At 46.0% G+C, this 17,729-nt stretch overlaps 1 protein-coding gene across 2 annotated transcripts in view; it reads right to left on the bottom strand.

The window, feature by feature from the left end:
- FZD6 (frizzled class receptor 6) overlaps positions 1-16,250 on the bottom strand; it is a 32,837-nt gene extending 16,587 nt beyond the window's left edge. The window contains exons 1-2 of one of the 2 annotated variants that reach the window (XM_040587147.1): positions 16,150-16,250; positions 15,121-15,518 (exon numbers count right to left, since the gene is read on the bottom strand). In XM_040587147.1, coding sequence (XP_040443081.1) covers positions 15,121-15,300 — 180 coding nt within the window. In that variant the 5' untranslated portion in view covers positions 15,301-15,518; positions 16,150-16,250. Of the gene's footprint in view, positions 1-15,120; positions 15,519-15,710; positions 15,820-16,149 lie in introns of those variants that run through there. The other variant, XM_040587149.1, reaches the window with a different exon arrangement.
- Positions 16,251-17,729: the final 1,479 nt, after the last annotated feature.

Genomic DNA, 17,729 nt, shown 5'->3' with positions numbered 1-17,729 from the left:
CCTCAAAACCTAAGCACAATATATTTTACATATACACTTTCATATGTGATATTTAGGAAATACAGCCACTGTCACTCATGGTGTATATAAATAGTCTCAAAAGAACAGGCAGTAATTACTCTTCATACTCACAGAGCTATGCTAACAACTAATCTTCACAGTATCTTTAGCCGTTTTTATAATGATAATCAGTTTCAATTAAAAACATCGAACAAGTATGGCACAGCTGATTTAATCCTACACTATATTTTCAATAGTTATTCTCGACTGGATGCAAATGAGATCAGCATCATACTCAGAGAGATGAATGCCTTCACACAAGTCCTAGATGGGCTGGCAAGAGTGGTAATTTGCTGATGGCCACAGTGAATCAGCTGCCAAGAATCTCCAATTTCTAATTCGTGCACAATTAATTACATTATGAGAAATAAATGTACTAACACATGAAACAAAATGAAGGATGAAATTTTCAAGATCGATTAGACTCAAAGCAATGTTGAGAAAAGACTAGGTTCTTCCTACTGGAAGTTACATTGGTGGATTTAGATCAAATGCAAGTTAAAGACAGTTTTAAATTGGTATGTAAGGATTTAGAAACTATTTTGCAGGAGGCTAAGGCAGTTTAAGTGTCAGCATCTTGTTGCTACATGTCTGCTAGAAGTTGATACTTAACAGCAGAGCTGCAGAACAGAAATGTGGGTGCAGCTTTCAAGCATTAGTGCAATGTCAACCATCCTTTAAACTACTAATGACAATGGTATGAACTATTTTGGGGGCCCACATACTCCATGTTACTACCTGAACGGTGGGTAATCATCAACTTTTGCTGCCAGCAGCAATTATCAGTCAATCTGTATTTTCTAAACTGACTTAAAATTACATGGGTAACTCCTCTACAACTCTAAATTTCCTCTAAAATTCACTGATAAGAATAAAAGATTTTATATATGAATATATATATAATTCTAATATGCATCATTAGTGCATCCTGATTTGACAGAGGTAAAAAAAAATTTAAAAAAATCAATCATCAAAAGCACATTAATTTGGCTTCCAGTCAGCTGCTTTTGAACAAAGCAACGTTACTTCCCACAGCTTTCACAGCAGAATTGAGGCAAATGCAGTCATGTTTAATTTAAGAGCTCATCCAACTATTTTTTTTTTTACAGAGATAAAAATGAAATCTTTCATCAGAGTAGAAAGGAGGTTATCCCGGTAATTTGAAAGACAAAATAGTTTAAGTCTCCTACTCAAGGACTATCTGGAGGTCAAGGCACTGAGAAAAGGAAAAAAAAAAAGGAATGAGAAACATAGTAAACAAGCCAGCAGACCAAACAATGCTGTTCTGCCGTGAAAGATGCTAGCAAAGATACAAGCTTTCATCTTTATCCTTCAACTGAACAGCAAAGGCAACACACGCCCTTGAACTTTCAAAGGGCTCAGAACAAAGCATGGGGACAGCTTCACTTGAAACAGTTGACAGGCTGAACTGTTCCCAGCAGCCTGCTCCTCCCACAATGGTGCAAAGCACCTGGAGCATCATCATTTGTTTACAAGGCAAAGTCAGATGGCAGCTGTGGAACACCGGAGTTGTTGGTACCAATGTCAGAAGTTACCATGAGTAGTCACTGGAGTGACATGATTACCTCACAACAGATGTGATGGGTGCAGTCTAACACTCAAATCGACTGAGTGACACCCGGGATGAGGTGGGGGGGCCTCACAGCCTGATGTTGCTTCATTAAAAGCCAGAAAGACCCCCATACGTCTGTACTGAACCCCCCACCCCGTGCTGAACCATTGGGCCCCACTGGCCTTCCAGAATTGACAAACCTTGCCAAGGGCCAATGGGCACACAATAACTGTCCTAGTCTCACCATGCCATGACTTTAAATATGGCATTTAGAATCCTCCATTTTGAGGATGAAAACTCCAACTACCAGATGGGTTGATGGGCCTAGACCACTCTCCTACCCAAGCAGGGACACCTCTTTGGTAAGGCCTGTGCCTCTGACTACATCAGATGTTACCTGGGAAAGTATTGTTAACAAAAAGCACTAAGCTCTTAACTCGAGCCTGATTTTTGCAGTAAGTGTATTTATCAACAGCAATTCAGATTTTTTTGTATCTATCACCTTAACAAATAATTATTTTTTTCAGCTTTGCAAAACTGTTTCACTGAAAGTCCCTGAGAGGGCTCTGACAGGCAAACGTTGACTCTGACGAGCAACTGTACATGTAATCCTTTAGACCTAAACTGTTGACCAAGTCTGAGACTAGGATTGGATCTAGTCACACCTAGACGACTCCTCTCTGAGGAGTTTAGAAAACAAGGGGATCCTTTCTGAACCTCGTGACTCAACAGGAGCACTTTTTCTGCCCCGGCCATGAATCAGACTCATACCCGTAATGCAACTGCAGTCAATCTTATAAAATGCTGTGCCACAAACTCCCGTGGCTGGGGGACTAACCAGCAAGCAGGCAGATGCCTATGCAGTGCAGACTTGGTAGCCCAGAACTGCATCACCTGTCTCCAGGTAAACTACCCAGGCATCAATTCAGATCCCAGGCTGTACAGCTGCTCAGTGAGCTGAGTTACTCATCATCTAAACATTCAATATATTTGTAACAAAATCACAAGTATATTTGCGAACTCTTCACCATCATTCACCCCTACACATGCAATATATTGTGATACATATATTCAGATCTGAACCTTCACACTAGCTCTTCAAACTTGATGGGAATATTAAACAGAAATCCAACCAGGGTAAGGACAAAGCACATGGGGGAAGGTTTTCAAAGGACAGTAGGGCAGCAAAGCTCTCATGCACTTAAAACCAACCCAAACAACTTTAAAAACCTATTCCAACACCACAACTGGGTGCTAAACTTGCCATTGCCAGTATACACAGACACATACACAGATAAAGGAAACCATTCTGCTTTTTACTTCTCTGGGCTCCAGACCATTCTGCATTAACTAGCAATTACAGAATTTCCTTTTGTAGTTAAATAACTCAGTTCCGTGTTTTCCCTTTAAGTATTTTTAAGTACAAAATGAAAATACATATATCCCTGTATTTTTTAACTATAGCAAAGCTTAGAAACAACATAAACAGGGATGTTACATCCCACCAAGAAGTTATTCTGAAGCAAACTAAAAAACAAGTATTCCAATACTTTCCAAAATAGCTTATTAGCAAAATTCACTGCATTTTGTGGTTCTAACCTAAATTATAGCTTAACCTAAATTATAGATATTTCAGCCTCTGCAATTTACAGTCCAAAACAAACATGAGAGTTTTCCCAGGCATTACGGAATTGAACTATTTATACAGAGTTTTCAATTACATATGGTTTTATCTCCATATATACTATACAAAGCATGAAAGACAGACAAATACATATTAACTGAAGGAAAGTACACTGCTGGCCCTCAAATGTGAAGTCTAGACAGAGCTTCATTATATCTGGACCATGGTAGCAGAAGAACCTCAAAATAATCTTAAAATTCTTCCTGTATTTGCCATGTATTACCAGTGATACTGTTGATAGACTGCCCATTATCTATAAAAAAGCTCATTTGAAGGGAATTCCAGTAGAAGTCATTATTGCTCTGGTTCCAAAAAAGTCAGACCGGATTCATGTTTCCTCCTGTCTTTCTGAATGTGGAGACACACTTAGTGGAACAGCACCACCCAAGTTACCAGAGCAGTAACCCTGCACCATACTCTTTTCCTTGCCTACTTCATGTGTAAACTAAATCAGGAGAATCTCAGTCACGACAGGAATGATCTTCTGTCAAGTCTTCTGGGACATGCAGTAAAGCAATCAACAGTCAGATCCACAAAGGGGACTGGGTATTGCAACAGAAACTTTCAATGCCTAACTTCCAGACACCTGACAAAACCCACACAGCAGTTTCCCTCTCCAATGTCTACACAGAAAGGCACCCCCACAACACCACTCACAGAACCGAGGAAGCAGGGAGAACCTCACAGCCAGAAGAAAATGCTCAAGAGGAGCAGTAATCTAACAGTACGTATCTCCAAAAGGTAGCAACTAACACCAAGCTCCAAGGCAGAGTTTATGCAACAGACTACTCAGAATGCTCAGAGATCCATGTTCACACATTTCCTTTGCCAGTCTGCAAAATAAAAATTTAGGCAGTCTTGTAGAGCTTAAGGCAATAGCTCAGTGACTGGTATGCTCATGGGAGAGCAAGTGGGGATCCTTACTATTTAAGTATTTTAAATAAGGTGATACAGGTTCAACAGAGAAAAGCAAGAGACCCTTCTGTGCCAGAAAGCCATACATTTGCAGTTCAGAGATTTACCTGTCACTGCCAACTCAGCCTGGAAGGGACAACCAGTCCTCCTCCCCACTAATGCAGTACAGTATCAAACACTTTCCTGAACTTCAAATAGAATGGCTTCTAGTCCCTAGAAAATCTGCACAAGTTCCTTCTGTCATGTACATGGGTTGACAAGAAAGACAGGATCTTCTGAATGAATTCTCTGTAACACAGGAGCACAGACCAACACAAGTCAGACACAGCATTAGAAACAGATGACCTGAGAGTCTGAGCCACAAACCAGAGAGAGTTCAAAAGAACAATGGAAAAGTGGATGGCAGCCTCAGTCTGTTTGTGTTTGGGAAGCTTCCACCATGTAGCCAACTTTCTATATACTTAGCATCCACCATGTGCCGTATTTTTTGGTTCAGAGTAATTTTCTGTAAAGTCACTGCTTCTGGGAAGATCAGCGTGCACGCAAAATGGAAAACCAGGTCTTCCACTTTAAAATCATGTCTATAGCTATCATCTTCACTACAGCTTCAAAAAAATTTATAAATATTAAATATTATTATTATCCAGAGTCGATCATTATTGTAATAGGAAAAGCAGTACTTAAGATTTTTAAAAAGATATGCATAAAATCTTTTTGAAAAAAATATGATGCTTCATTCCTAAGAACTGTTTCCTCACAAACACTTATCTTCCACAAAGGTGTATTTCTCCTGTGGCAATTTTGTTGTTATTTATTTTTATGAAGATAAAATGTCTAAAACAATTATAACCTGGGCAGTTATAGATTTTTGCTCTGTAGACATATGTAAACATCTTATTTAAATTACTTTAACTTATTAACTTCTATTTACTCTTAATTTGTACTTATTCTGAGACACAACCAGAGAGGCAAAAAAAACCAACTTGCTTTTAAATAATATTTTTTTAAAAATCCAAATTCTAAAGGATCAATGAGGCAACCGTTAAGGAAGGAAACTAATTCCTTTACCCCATTACTTTATGATTACCTCCTCCTTCCTCCAAACGCAAGATATCCAAATACAAAAAAGGGTTCTCAAAGCTAATGATGTTACTACAGGAACCTCTTTCTGCACACACTGCCTCATGCAGTCTCTCCTCTATCCCTCCAAAATCCCCACCCAAATCCTTGACACCTTAAACACTCTGCTTCCTCCTGCTAGTGAGATCAAAGAGAGTTTCCCAACAGCTCATTGCTTGCTCTAACACAGAAATAACTTACCTCTACTCAGTGTGACAACCTGGTGTGAGCTTTCACCCATCCCTCACAGAAGCCAGTCTAGTAAGAAACAGGTACATCCCCAGCACCTCCATCACACTGCAGAAATCTTCATCCCTGAGAAGCCAGGGGTTGTAGGGAGCTCACAAGCCACGTTACTATACCGTAACCTCACAGGCAAAGACTCACATTTGCTTTTCTTCTTCACAGATGCCTCTGATAAAGAGGAGGATGCATCCACCTCCTCGTAACAGGCATATGTAATGGCAACTCTTCCTTCCACGCACCCCCTTCCCCCAGCATCTCATTCCTAGACTGCTGCAGGCAAAAGGCAGCACGCAGCCTGGGGAGTCACCCCTGAGGCGATGCTGCAGCACCTCATGGCTGAGGTAGCACTGGGGAAGGCAGAGAAACAATACTGTGCGGCTAGTCACCGACAGGCCCACCAAGGGCATGGAAAAGGATCAGGGCAGCTCTTGGCCCACCCTGCTGTGCAACTGCTAAATGATCAGGAGGCTTTAGACACATTGACAGTGGTGGCAATTTCCACAGGAGACTCCCATTTTCTTCCAGAAGTGCCAAACTATTGACTGTAGAGTCAACCAGTAGAGCAGATGCATGAAAGCCTGTAAGATGTCAGCCCAACCCTTGAGAATACCAACATCATTACCAATAACAGCTATTCACCCCCACCCACAGGCACCTAAGCACCCCAAGGGAGGGTGGCAGGCAGCATGCTCAACACAGCAAGGTAGCTGCTGGGACGCCTCCTGTTCTCCCCAGCTCTGAGTGCCTGTACTAGCCAGTGTTTCCTTACTGCTAGCCCACAGTACTCATTTTGTTGGCCACTGTGCCTTGCTCCCCATTATCTTCCCTATTTCTCCTGTTATAAAACCTTGAAGGCCACCTTTTCTTCTGCCCTTTCATTTTATGATCTGTGGTCCACGTTAATCTTCAGCATATAACATTTTGTCTGTAGCTCCAGACGTAGTCTCCAGAGAGACCCCCCACCCAGCTGGATTCTTAAGCTTTGCTTAAAACGGTGCACCTTGTACCTCCTACCAAGAGCATTAGCTCATGTGAAACAGTATGGATCTGGGACACAGAGGTTGGGCAACCAGCTATTGCTAGGCCATCATGAGGCTGGATAGGTACGGTCTCTCTCTGAAAAGCTAAGCTGCTTTTAATTTTTGTATGCAGGATAACCGTGTGGAGAGTTTGGCCACTAAGGGCTTTGTGGCAGTAGTTACTGAGACTGAAGAAATCTGGTTGTGCAGGCCCTCCTGGGAATACAGCGTGGGCCAAACTGGGAAGGATGTGGTTATTCTCTGAAAGAACTTGATTTACCAGAAGTTTAAGCACAGGAGAGATGGCTGGTTGTTGGTTGGTTTTTTTTTCCTCCCCAGGAAGCTCTTGTCTGTCTCATACAGGAACAGAAAGGAGCAGATATCTTTGGTAAGAGGTCATCCTTTCTGTACTGCAAAGCTTGATTATACAGGCCTGTCTCCTGTGCCTCTATATCATAGCAAGTTTCTCTCCCTCCATTTACAGTAGTTGCTTACACAGTTCTTACGATCCTCTGCTCACCTCCCCTTCTTCTAATAGCGAAGTGGAAAGCAAGTCTCCACTTATCTCCACTATGCAGTTCAGGAGAAGAGGTCACACATGCATCTTTTCCTCTGGCAACCTAACTACTACTGTGATGCCGCAATCACAGCTGCACACAACACACAGAGAACGTTCAAAAAGGCAGTGGGAGACAAAGCAACCATCTTTGCCCTAAAGGACTGGTGACAGAGAAAAAGGCAGCAAGCTTTGTGGTGCAGACACTCCCACCCCCTTAATCATTGCATTGTCAAATTGGAAAAGAAAGCACTGACATTTGGCCACATGCCCTATCCCACGTACTCCTTTCCTGGAAAATTTGCTTTTTGTGGTCTTTATCAACAAAGGCATAGATAACATCCTGCATCCAAGTTGTCATCCTGAACTTCACATCCATTTCACAAATGTGAAACTAAACTTGCATTCTACCTCCATGCAACAAGGGCCTGGGCTCCATACAGCCTTATGACCCATGCAGCACTATGGACAAACAGCATCTCCCAGTTGCAGGAAGGCACACAAACATCACAAAGCTCTCTTCAGAAAGAAAGCATCAGAATCCTCTTCCATTCTTAGGCTAGATTTGTAGAAGACATAAGCATCATGAGCCTTACAAAGATGTCCACAAATGTATCTTGGTGGTTCACCAAGGCTTGCAAGACAATAAAGTTGCAGTTGCCGGAGCTGCCAGGGGCCAATGCAGCGGATGTGAGCTGTTAATGAGATGCTTGATCCCACACATGTTGGTAACTCACAGACAGCAGAGGGAAAAGAGCATGGGGGCCACCTGCACACAACAGTATACCATTTTGTCCACCTGTCTGCTATTCAAAGGAAGATGGTCTGAAGAATGACCTTTGAAATCATGGCCACCACATCGCCCTCAGCAGACTTGTCCTCCCTAATCTGAATTGTTACTGACCAGGTGAAGCAAGGCTCCACAGGGCAACAGCCACTTCCGTAAAACATGGAGATGATGTTGAAATTGCACCTTTCTATGTCTGAAAGCTTTGTACCCACTACTGGCTTTCCCCACCTCCAAGGATGATGTGTTCCCACCCAAGTCCTAACTGCCCCCTGTCAATGAAGGCAAAGCAGTTCCAAACTCAGTAGCTCATCCAGGTTTTGCTCCTCTACATAAACAGCTTTAGGAAAGCTTGTACAACTCTGTTCATTCACAGGCGTCCTGGAGTAGGCTACAGCCACAGGACTAAGCCCATCACTCTACATTTATGGTGCCTTGGTTTAGCCAGTGAGCACACTTCACACATGAACATGGAGAAGACTGTGTCCGAGATGGAGGCTGCACAATGAGACCTGGAAAACACCAGGGCTTGCAGCTACACTTGAACACTAGACAGGACACTGCAGAAGGGACAGTAATCTGCAGGACACCAACAGGAGTGTACTACAATGTTTTCCAGAAAGGTCTGCTGTTGAGAAAGATCTGGAAGACAGCCTTCCATAGGCCAACTTCAGACTGCATGCACAGTAGGACCGGTGTAAATCTAGTCCAGATTGAAACCTCTCAGTCTCATGCAGCGGACAGGTAAGAAATGTGCTAACAACCTCACCTAGCGATCCATTCCTCTAACACCAGATTACTTGGTAGTGTAAACATAGCCTCCGAACATGGATAAAGATGAGGGCCTGGGAATCACGCTCTCAGCACAGTCTCAATGAACCCCAGTTACCAGAGGCTGAATACCCTCTCTTCATGAAGCATGTGTTACTTTGGACCTCCACGCATTCTAAGCAGCATCCTTTCAGAACAAGGAGCAAGGCAGTACTACTCACATTATCAATTAGACAAGGAATGCTGTTCAGACAAAGCAGCATTAGATTTTGCAGATGACTGATATGCTTGAAGCCACAGTAATAGGATTACACTGTATATACACTAGTACAATAGGATTACACACATTTGCCGGCCTGGTTGAAACAGACAATCTGCACTAACTAATGACACTAGATGAAGGGCCTCAGTACTACAGCTAACAAACACTCTTTTTTAGTGGCTGTAATTTAGCGTACCCACAGGAATCAGCAAAGATGGTTTATGAATGTATTACTGTAAGAGCTAAAGACAACTTAGATTTCTTTGGAACACCTGAGCGCAAGAGAGCACAAAACCAAAAATACATGTCTCAAATTTCCACCGTATTGTACAAATGACACAGATGTGTCTAATTTATGTATTTTTGACCCCTTAGCCAAAGCTTTTCTACAAGTGACACGGTGATGCTCAAAACAAAATTATTCATGTCCAACTGTTCTGTATTTCTACAGACTTACCCCGCACAGCAGTCATACTGCTTTGTATTTCCCCTGATCCATATGAAGTGTCCATAAAAAAACCCAAAACTTTGGCATTTGCCAGCCTTCATTTAACAAGCAGCAATTTAGCTGTTGCACCACCAAAATCTTTTGTGACCATCACTTTGTTCAGACAACCCGAAAAAGTTACCTTAGTTTGTAACTAAGTGACGTACATCAGGCTACATTTTCCACTTTTTCCACGTCTTTCCTGCCTGTTAGTACCGGCAATATATGGTAAAGAAACAGCAAAAACGTTTAAAGCAAAGCATGAATTAAAAAGCCCCCTGTGCTTGTTCCATGGGATCAGAGTCCACACCTTTGCACTCTTTCTCCAACATAGGCTCTGAGGCAGCATCAGGGACAAAACATAACTCCAAGCAGATAGATAATATTGTTTTCCTAATTGAACCCGAGCTACCAAAATTTGAAGATTTTAAACTTCAAGTTTTAAGTACTAGTGGTTCACATATTACACGAAGCACTGCTCATATGGGGTAAAAGGGAGAGGCAAGATGCCTGTCTGCAGAGGTTTCAGTAAATTCACAACTGTGTTATTTTGCAGAACATCCCAGTAACAATCTTCTGCAAGAATAGCACTTACTTCCCCAAAACTCCCAGCCTACAAAAGGTGGACAGCTTCCTCCTCTCTGTGTGTATACATACACATATATACACACTGATTTAAGCTTGCCAGACACCAGGTTTCCAGTTTTTGCAAGTACTTTCATATTGAATTAATTGTAAATTTGTATTTAGTGGAAGGAAATTAAGTGATTACATTAAAAAAAAATTAACTCACAGAACTTCAGTATTAAGCTTTTAAAGGTACTCCTTGATCCACTTTAAACTGGTTTTGTTAGTTTAAACCAACCCTATTTCTCATACAATTTCTCCTCCTGCTGCAGCCAGTTGCACTGAACTCTCCATAGACATACACACACATTCTGGCAAGTGGTCATGAACTCAGAAGTGAACGGAAAACTCACTACAGAATCATTTTTCCAGTCTCTCTCAGGTACTTTATTTTTCTCTGTCGGACATGTTCCAGTGTTTTGTATAGTCTGCTTCAAAAACTCGCTGGCAAGCCTTTTGCCTTTGCACTTCTACAGACCCATAGATCTTACCAGTGTCAGGAAGTGTTAAGGGCCTGCAAATGGTGGACACATTCCAGAACAGCCAAACAGATTAAGAAATAGGAACAAAAAGTTATGACACAGTAATATTCTCTGCCTTGCTGAAATAATGCCTTATGTTGACAACCTATTCCAGGATAGTTAAAGCAGGAATTAGTTCGGAATTAGAAGTGACTTGGTTTTGTGGATGACCACGAGGGGGAGTTACACCTATTCAACTACAGCTGTAATGAACCAACTATTTATTCTGTGTTCATCTGTTTTCCTCAACAGACAAACCCCAGACCTTCGGTCTCCCAATCTGAGCTAGCAGTAACACAAGCAGCGTTACTGTTAACCTGCTTTGAGATGGAGATACCGTAATCATCTGCAAATAATCACATTCCACTGTCATGCTGCTGTTTAGCTAACATACACAAAGCTTCACACCACAAAGTCACGCAGTTTTACTTTCCTAAAATCATTATTTGTTGTATAAACAAAACTAACCCAAATATAAAGTAAAACTCAAGTAGCCTAAACTCAATCTGCCAGGTTGAAAGCTCAGAATAAAAAAATAAAGTAGGGGGGATGGAGGGAGGAACTGGAAATGATGAATTTTCTATTGCAGAAAAAAATCCCAGAGGGACTACAATCACTAGCCAGAACACCCATAGCAGAGGCTGTAAGACTAAGTCTTTTTTCCTGCTCTAATCAGTTCAGTGTTCTGGTTTATAGCACATCACTATGAAGGGCTGACACACGAGGCAGAAATGCAAAACCACAGATTAGTTTACTTTCTGGAGAACAACCACCACCTGAGACAGTGGCTCCACATCAACTTCTCCTGGAGGATTACTATGAGGACACCACTCAGAAATGCCAATTTAACACCTTTCCAGAAAGCAGAGAAACTATACAGAAGCGTTTGCACTCCAGCAGACGGAAAGCACAGCTCTTCTAGCTATACAAACCTTCCCACAGCAGAACACACCTGCAGAGCCTTGAGAGTAAGACATAGAGGGCTACCGGAGTGTGAACTTCACCTTCAGGTGAGACTTGTCCCCTTCACAAATATTTGTTCCTTCTGGGAGTAAACATTTGAAATAAGTAACAGGAAGAATTTTCCAGAGGGGACTGTAGCAGAAAACAGGACTAACATCAAGGCCCTTTCTGCACAAAATTCTTGTATTGGTTGAAGAAGTCTCCACCATGTGCCCTGGGATTGCACAATTAAGCAGCTTGCTCAAAGTCAGTTAAGATAACGTGAGGAAAATATTATGAGGCTCAACCTCAAAACCCAGTGTTTACATCCTAAGACCATGCCCAGTCTTGAGAACAGGCTGTGGGGAGGGGAGGGGAAAGAGTGAGATGAAATGAAAAACCAAAGCCTTTAAGCATTCCTACTGATGATCAAAAGAAAAAAGTTTCAACGTACATGCTATTAAAATTCTTGCTTTGGTATGAATGAAGTCTGGACTACCAATTACAGAAAAATTCAAGCTCTTAAAACTATAGAAGTCTCCTCCACCTCCCAACCTGCTGCCTCTTGATGGCTGCAGAGTGAAATCAAACAATATTCCAGGAGTCACAGAATGGTCAGGGTTGAAGGGTCCTCTGAAGATCATGTAGTCCAACCCCCTGCTCAGGCAGGTTCACTCAGAGCAGGTTGCAGAGTTGCATCCAGGTGGGTTTTTAATGTCACCAGAGAAGGAGACCCCACATCCTCTCTGGGCAGCCTGTCCCAGTGCTGTCACCCTCAGAGCAAAGAGGTTTTTCCTCCTGTTCAGGTGGAACCTCCTGTGCTGCAGTTTGTGCCCATTGCCCCTTATCCTGTCGCTGGGCACCACTGAAAAGAGCCCAGCCCGTCCTCCTGACACTCGTCCTTCAGGTATTTGTATGCATTGATAAGTCTTCCCCAGGCTAAACAGGCCCAGCTCCCTCAGCCTTTCATTATCAGGGCGATGCTTCAGTCCCCTCACCATCTTCACAGCCCCCCGCTGGGCCCTCTCCAGTAGTCTCCTGGCTCTGCTGAACTGAGGAGCCCAGAATTTGACACAGCACTCCAGATGTGGCCTCACTGGGGCAGAGCAGGAGAGGATCACCTCCCTCAACCTGCTGGCCATGCTCCTCCTGATGCACTGCAGGATCACTTTGGTTTTTTTGGCCACCAAGGCACACTGCTGGCTCATGGGCAACCTGTATCCACCAGAACTCACAGGTCCCCCTCTGCAGAGCTGCCTTCCAGCAGGTCAGCCCCCAGCCTGTGGGGGTACAGCGGCTGTTGCTCCCTAAGCGCAGGATCTTACACAGTTGCCTTTGCTGAACTTCATTAGGTTCCTCTCTGCCCAACTTCCAATTCTCAATAGCTCCTCCTCCCCTGCTGCAACAGTAAGTTCCCCGAAAAGCAGAACCCTTTGACAATCCGGAGACAGTTCCCTGTATGCAATCAACTATGGGCAAACTATACTGGTGTCATTACTGAATACCACGTAGAATCACATGAAAATGCATAAATGACATTAGTACATCCTGGCCTCCTCCCTCAGAAAAAAGGCCCAGCAATGAAGCACCATAAGCTTACCTTATTAACTCCCATCTAACCACCAGCAACAGATTAAACAGTAGCTACATACAGAATGGCAGGAAATTTCCTTACCCTTTCACCAGTAAAGCAGCCGTCTGAAAAACTCAGTTTGGCCAAGGAGTCAATCAGCACTGCTGAATCACAAATAAAAGGCAGGCAGATAGCACACACACATTAGGTAGTTTAGAAATGTCTGCGCAACACTAGAGTAGTGAGGTATACCAAATTAGAGGCCAGACAGTGGCAATGACAGGACACAAGGAATCAAATGAAACAGGGTAGGGAAATCAAATCCTAATAGACACTGTTGCTCTGCATAGCCACTCAGTCAGTTGGCTGAGTACCGATCAACCACTGCCCTGATCAGAGGTGGTTATAAGGGCCACAGGATGGAAAAAGAGGGGAAACAACAAAACTTCTCACTACCATGCAGGTTTTATGAAATAGTTCTATGAGAACAGGTAAGTACCGAATCCTTTCTGGACAGAACTCCCTCCGTGCAGAAGGCATGAACTAGGCACAAGCTACTGACAGTTCAGAAAAGTCAGTCATGGCAACCTAATAAAACATCTCTGTGGTCTCTGTCATAACAGCATCATGACTGGAAGGCATGAATACTGACAAAAGCTGGCTCAACAGTTGTAGTTAAGACACACCAAGTAAGAACCAGCAGCATACCTGACAAGATAAAAGTGACAGACCCTGTAGAAAGCATTCCTGACAAACAGTGACTGGAGAATTCACTGTACAGGTTACAACTGAAGCCCATAGCCTGCCTTTCAATTTAAAAGACCACAATTTATATGAAATCTCCAGCTGAATTCAGTTGCTTGCATACAAGTGTCTTAACATTGGATACCAGAATTCTGCCATACATCTACACTGGGCTGGCAAACACGATGCAACACCAAAGCCTGTGCCCTTCCAGACTAGCAGCTAGAGGCCAAACAGGGAATCCTGACTATCCCAAGCAACACTAAAAAAAAAAAAAAAAATTTGGCTACTGAACCAAGCTCCTCCTCCAAGCTCTGTAAAGAATATGCAAATAAGATTTCAGTAATAGTAGCCACCTCCAATACCACCTATAAATTTTTCTTAAACCAGATACCACTTAATTTTCAACTCACTTCTGTTTCACTCTCTCCACAGCACAAGACGGTAAAAAAGCTTTTCAAGACCTGTGTTAAGATGTTCCCCCTCCTCTTACCACTGAAAAGCCATTATTAAAACAGGTTTAAAACTTGTTTTACAAGCCTCTCACCCAGAGAGGCTCTAGCCCTTTATAGCTGTTGCTATCCGCAAAGCCCTTCCACAAGGTGGCATATTCTCAAGGGAGCCATATGTTACAGTCAGTTCAGGTAAGAAGAGTGTTTGTTTTCAGTTTAAAAGAAAAAAAAAAAAGACGACAAAAGAAAGAAAAAAGAGGAAAGTTGTTCTTTCAATCACAAGTTTCAGCATCCAGTCAGAAGACAACAGAATACAAAAGCCATGATGGAGAGCTGTGCTAAGAATAAGTTTAGGTACCTCTCCTTAGTAAACATAAGCTAAAAGAAGAAAAAAGAGCAACTTCTAAACAGTAATTCTGCACTACCTGAGTTCAGGTGGGCCTGGATATCGTAAGCTATATTCTCTGAGAATTTCAGGAATTGCTGGGTGTATCAGTCAGGTGCCTCTGCTGTATGTGATCAGCTCTGCCACAGAGCTCTGAAGAGCTACACCCATTCCTCTCACAGGATTCAAAGCAGGGGAGGGGAGGGGGGACGGTGCCTATAGCCCCTTTACAGAGTGCTTATACAACCAAGCAGCTGTAACACACTCCAACAAGTTAAAAGAAACATCTAATCGCTAAACATTATGTGCTTTGTCATTCAGTGCGACAGATGTCAAAACCATTTCTCAATGACAAAAAAATGTTGTTCCATACTACAGCAGGGGTGGGATAACTTACCTCCATTTGGAGAGCAGCCGTGTCCTGATCATAGTGTCCCATAATGTTTGGGAAAAAAGTCATATTGTACGGCATTCCTGAACATCTAGAAATAGTAATTGGCTCACACGTGAATAAACTGTGCCCTTGCACCAGAGTTAGAAGTAAACTGCAAGTCGCAGAGAATGCAAGTACTCCCATTTTGTCAGGATCTCCAACTTCAGCAGGTAGCTCCGTGCAGCAGGTAGGCAGACCGGCTCTGCGCAAGGATAAAAACACACATCTTCCTCTGCTGGCTCCGGTGCAAGGCAAGGGCCAGGCAGTAAGGCAGACGATCAGACTCCTCACCGCCGCTGCAGGTATCTCCCCATTCTGGCTGACCGCGATTTTACTAAATCCCTTCTTCCTCGAGCCCGCACCTGCCGAACCGGGAAAGGACAGAGCAGAGGCATCAACAGCAGAAACCCGGCCGCGACCAGCCGCCCCACGGCAGAGCTCGGCCTCCCCACACGCCTGCAGGAAGGCAGGCGGCTCCTGCCGGGCCCACGCCGCGCCGCACCGCTCCCCGCTCCACCGGCGCAGCGCCCGCGCCCCCCCCGGCTCCCACATACCCGGCAGGGGCCGGGGCACGGTCCCGCTGCGCCCCGTCCCGGGGAGCGCCGCCTCGCCCACGGGGAGCAGCGCGTTCGGCCACGGCCACCGCTCCCGCCCGGGCCCCGGAGCCACCGCTGCTCCCCACGCCCCGCTGTCGGCGCTCGGTTCCCAGCCCCGCCCTGCCAAGCGGCGCCCGCGGGGCCGGGCGGGGAGCCGGCCGAGAAGTCGGCCCAGGAGCCGGGGCTCGCCGGGCGCGGCCTCGGCGCCGCATCCCCGCCACGCCCGGGCCGCGCCCCCCGCCGCCCCCTCACCGGGGACCCGCCTCCCGGCGGACGCTTCCCCCGAGGCGGCCGCCCCGGGGCGCCGCGCGCCGCACTGAGGGGCCGCCGCTCCCTGGGACGGGACCGAGGAGGGAACCCGGGACCCGCCCCCCGCCGCCGCCACCGCCGTCCTCACCCGTGCGCGCCCGGCAGCGGCCCGCTCCCCGCCGCGGCTGCTAATGGCCGCGGCCGCCCCGCGCCACCGACAGGATGTGGCGTGAGGCGGCGGGCGGCGGGGGGGGCGGGGGGGGGGCACTCGCGCGATACTTGGCGGGGGGCGGGGCGGCCGCACCTTTCCGCCACGCCCCTCGGCACGGGCCGGGGTCCGCTCGCGGCCGCGCCGTCCCGCCGGGGGGAGCGGTGCTGGGGCCGCCACCCGCCCGGCCACCGCCGCCCGCCCGGCCACCGCCACCGCCGAGCGGGCCGGGGTCCCGCGGCGCGCAGGGCTGCCCACGCCCCGGCAGCGCGCCTCGGGGCAGACAGCCCCTGCTGGGAAAGCCCCCGGGGCTGGACGCACGGATGCAGGCGGCGTGCAAAGTCCGGCCGAGCGATGCCTGGCGCTTGGATGGCTGTCCGTAAAAATACTCGATGTTAGCTCTGCGATACGCTAGACAAATGCTACGGCTGCCGGGGGCGAGAGCTGTGCCGGTGCCACCGCGGTCCTGCAAACTAGTGCCCCTGCTATGAGGCGTGCGGCACCTGTTAGGGGAGGAGGCGGGTGCTGGGAGTCGACGTGGAGCGACTGGATTTATTGAAGGGAAGCGATCTGAGGTGGGGGTGCTGCGGTGGGAACAAAGGGAAATGAGGATGGAGGAGCTCCTCCAGAGCCCGGGCCCCAGGACGTGTGCAGGAGCTGCCCTCCTGCTGCTCCTGTGCCTGCGGCTGCCTGAGACCCCCCACACTGGGTGGGTGCACAAACACAGGCCCCAGCTAGTGAGACCCAACTACAGAATTGCAGAACATTCCAGGCAGAGGTGACCACGTGTCTCTGCGCGGAGCCGCCCGAGGTCTCATCAGGCCGCTGTTCAGCCACACAACTTGCTCCGCGCTCCAGGACTGGAACAGGAAACTCCAGATGCCGAGACATGCAAACCAGATCTAGAAATGGTTTGGCGGCGTTCAGGCAGCGCTGCCTTTCTGCTAATGAGCCCCGAGATAGCCTGTGCAGTCAGAGAATCCATCCATGAATGGTGGTGAGCATGAAGCTGCACATAGTTATTCAGAGGACCACAAGCATCTAGAACTCTCTCCATGCAAATATTTTGTGTTTCGTTCCCTGTGTCACCCTACAGAAACGCAAAACCCCTCCAGATTCCTTTATGTGAAATCCTTTTATCACCTCTGTGAATCATGAGGAAGATTATACCTACCTGCCACCGAACCACATAGCTCTGCCATTTGAGCAAATGGAGTAACTTGATAGCTGGAATTAAAATTGCTGTACAAATGAGCAACTGATGTTAGATGAAATGTCGTTTGCAGGCTGTGGAAACTACTGTATGACAACACTCACCTACATTATCCTCTGTCTTTGCTCCACTTTTCATCTTTCAGCTGGCTGTCCTAGTCTCTCTCAGGAGCTTCTCTCATCCTAGAAATACTGTGGTTTTCTTTCCATGAGCCCTGAGAGGCCACACTGCAGGTCCGGCAGTGAGAGCACCAGGAGCAAGCAAGGGGGACTCTCCCTGCTCCGCATCTGCAGAAACTGTTCCAGGG

Source organism: Falco naumanni, chromosome 3 (assembly GCF_017639655.2).
Source record: "Falco naumanni isolate bFalNau1 chromosome 3, bFalNau1.pat, whole genome shotgun sequence".
In the NCBI taxonomy this organism is placed as follows: domain Eukaryota; kingdom Metazoa; phylum Chordata; class Aves; order Falconiformes; family Falconidae; genus Falco; species Falco naumanni.
This window is presented reverse-complemented; position numbering and strand designations above follow the sequence as displayed.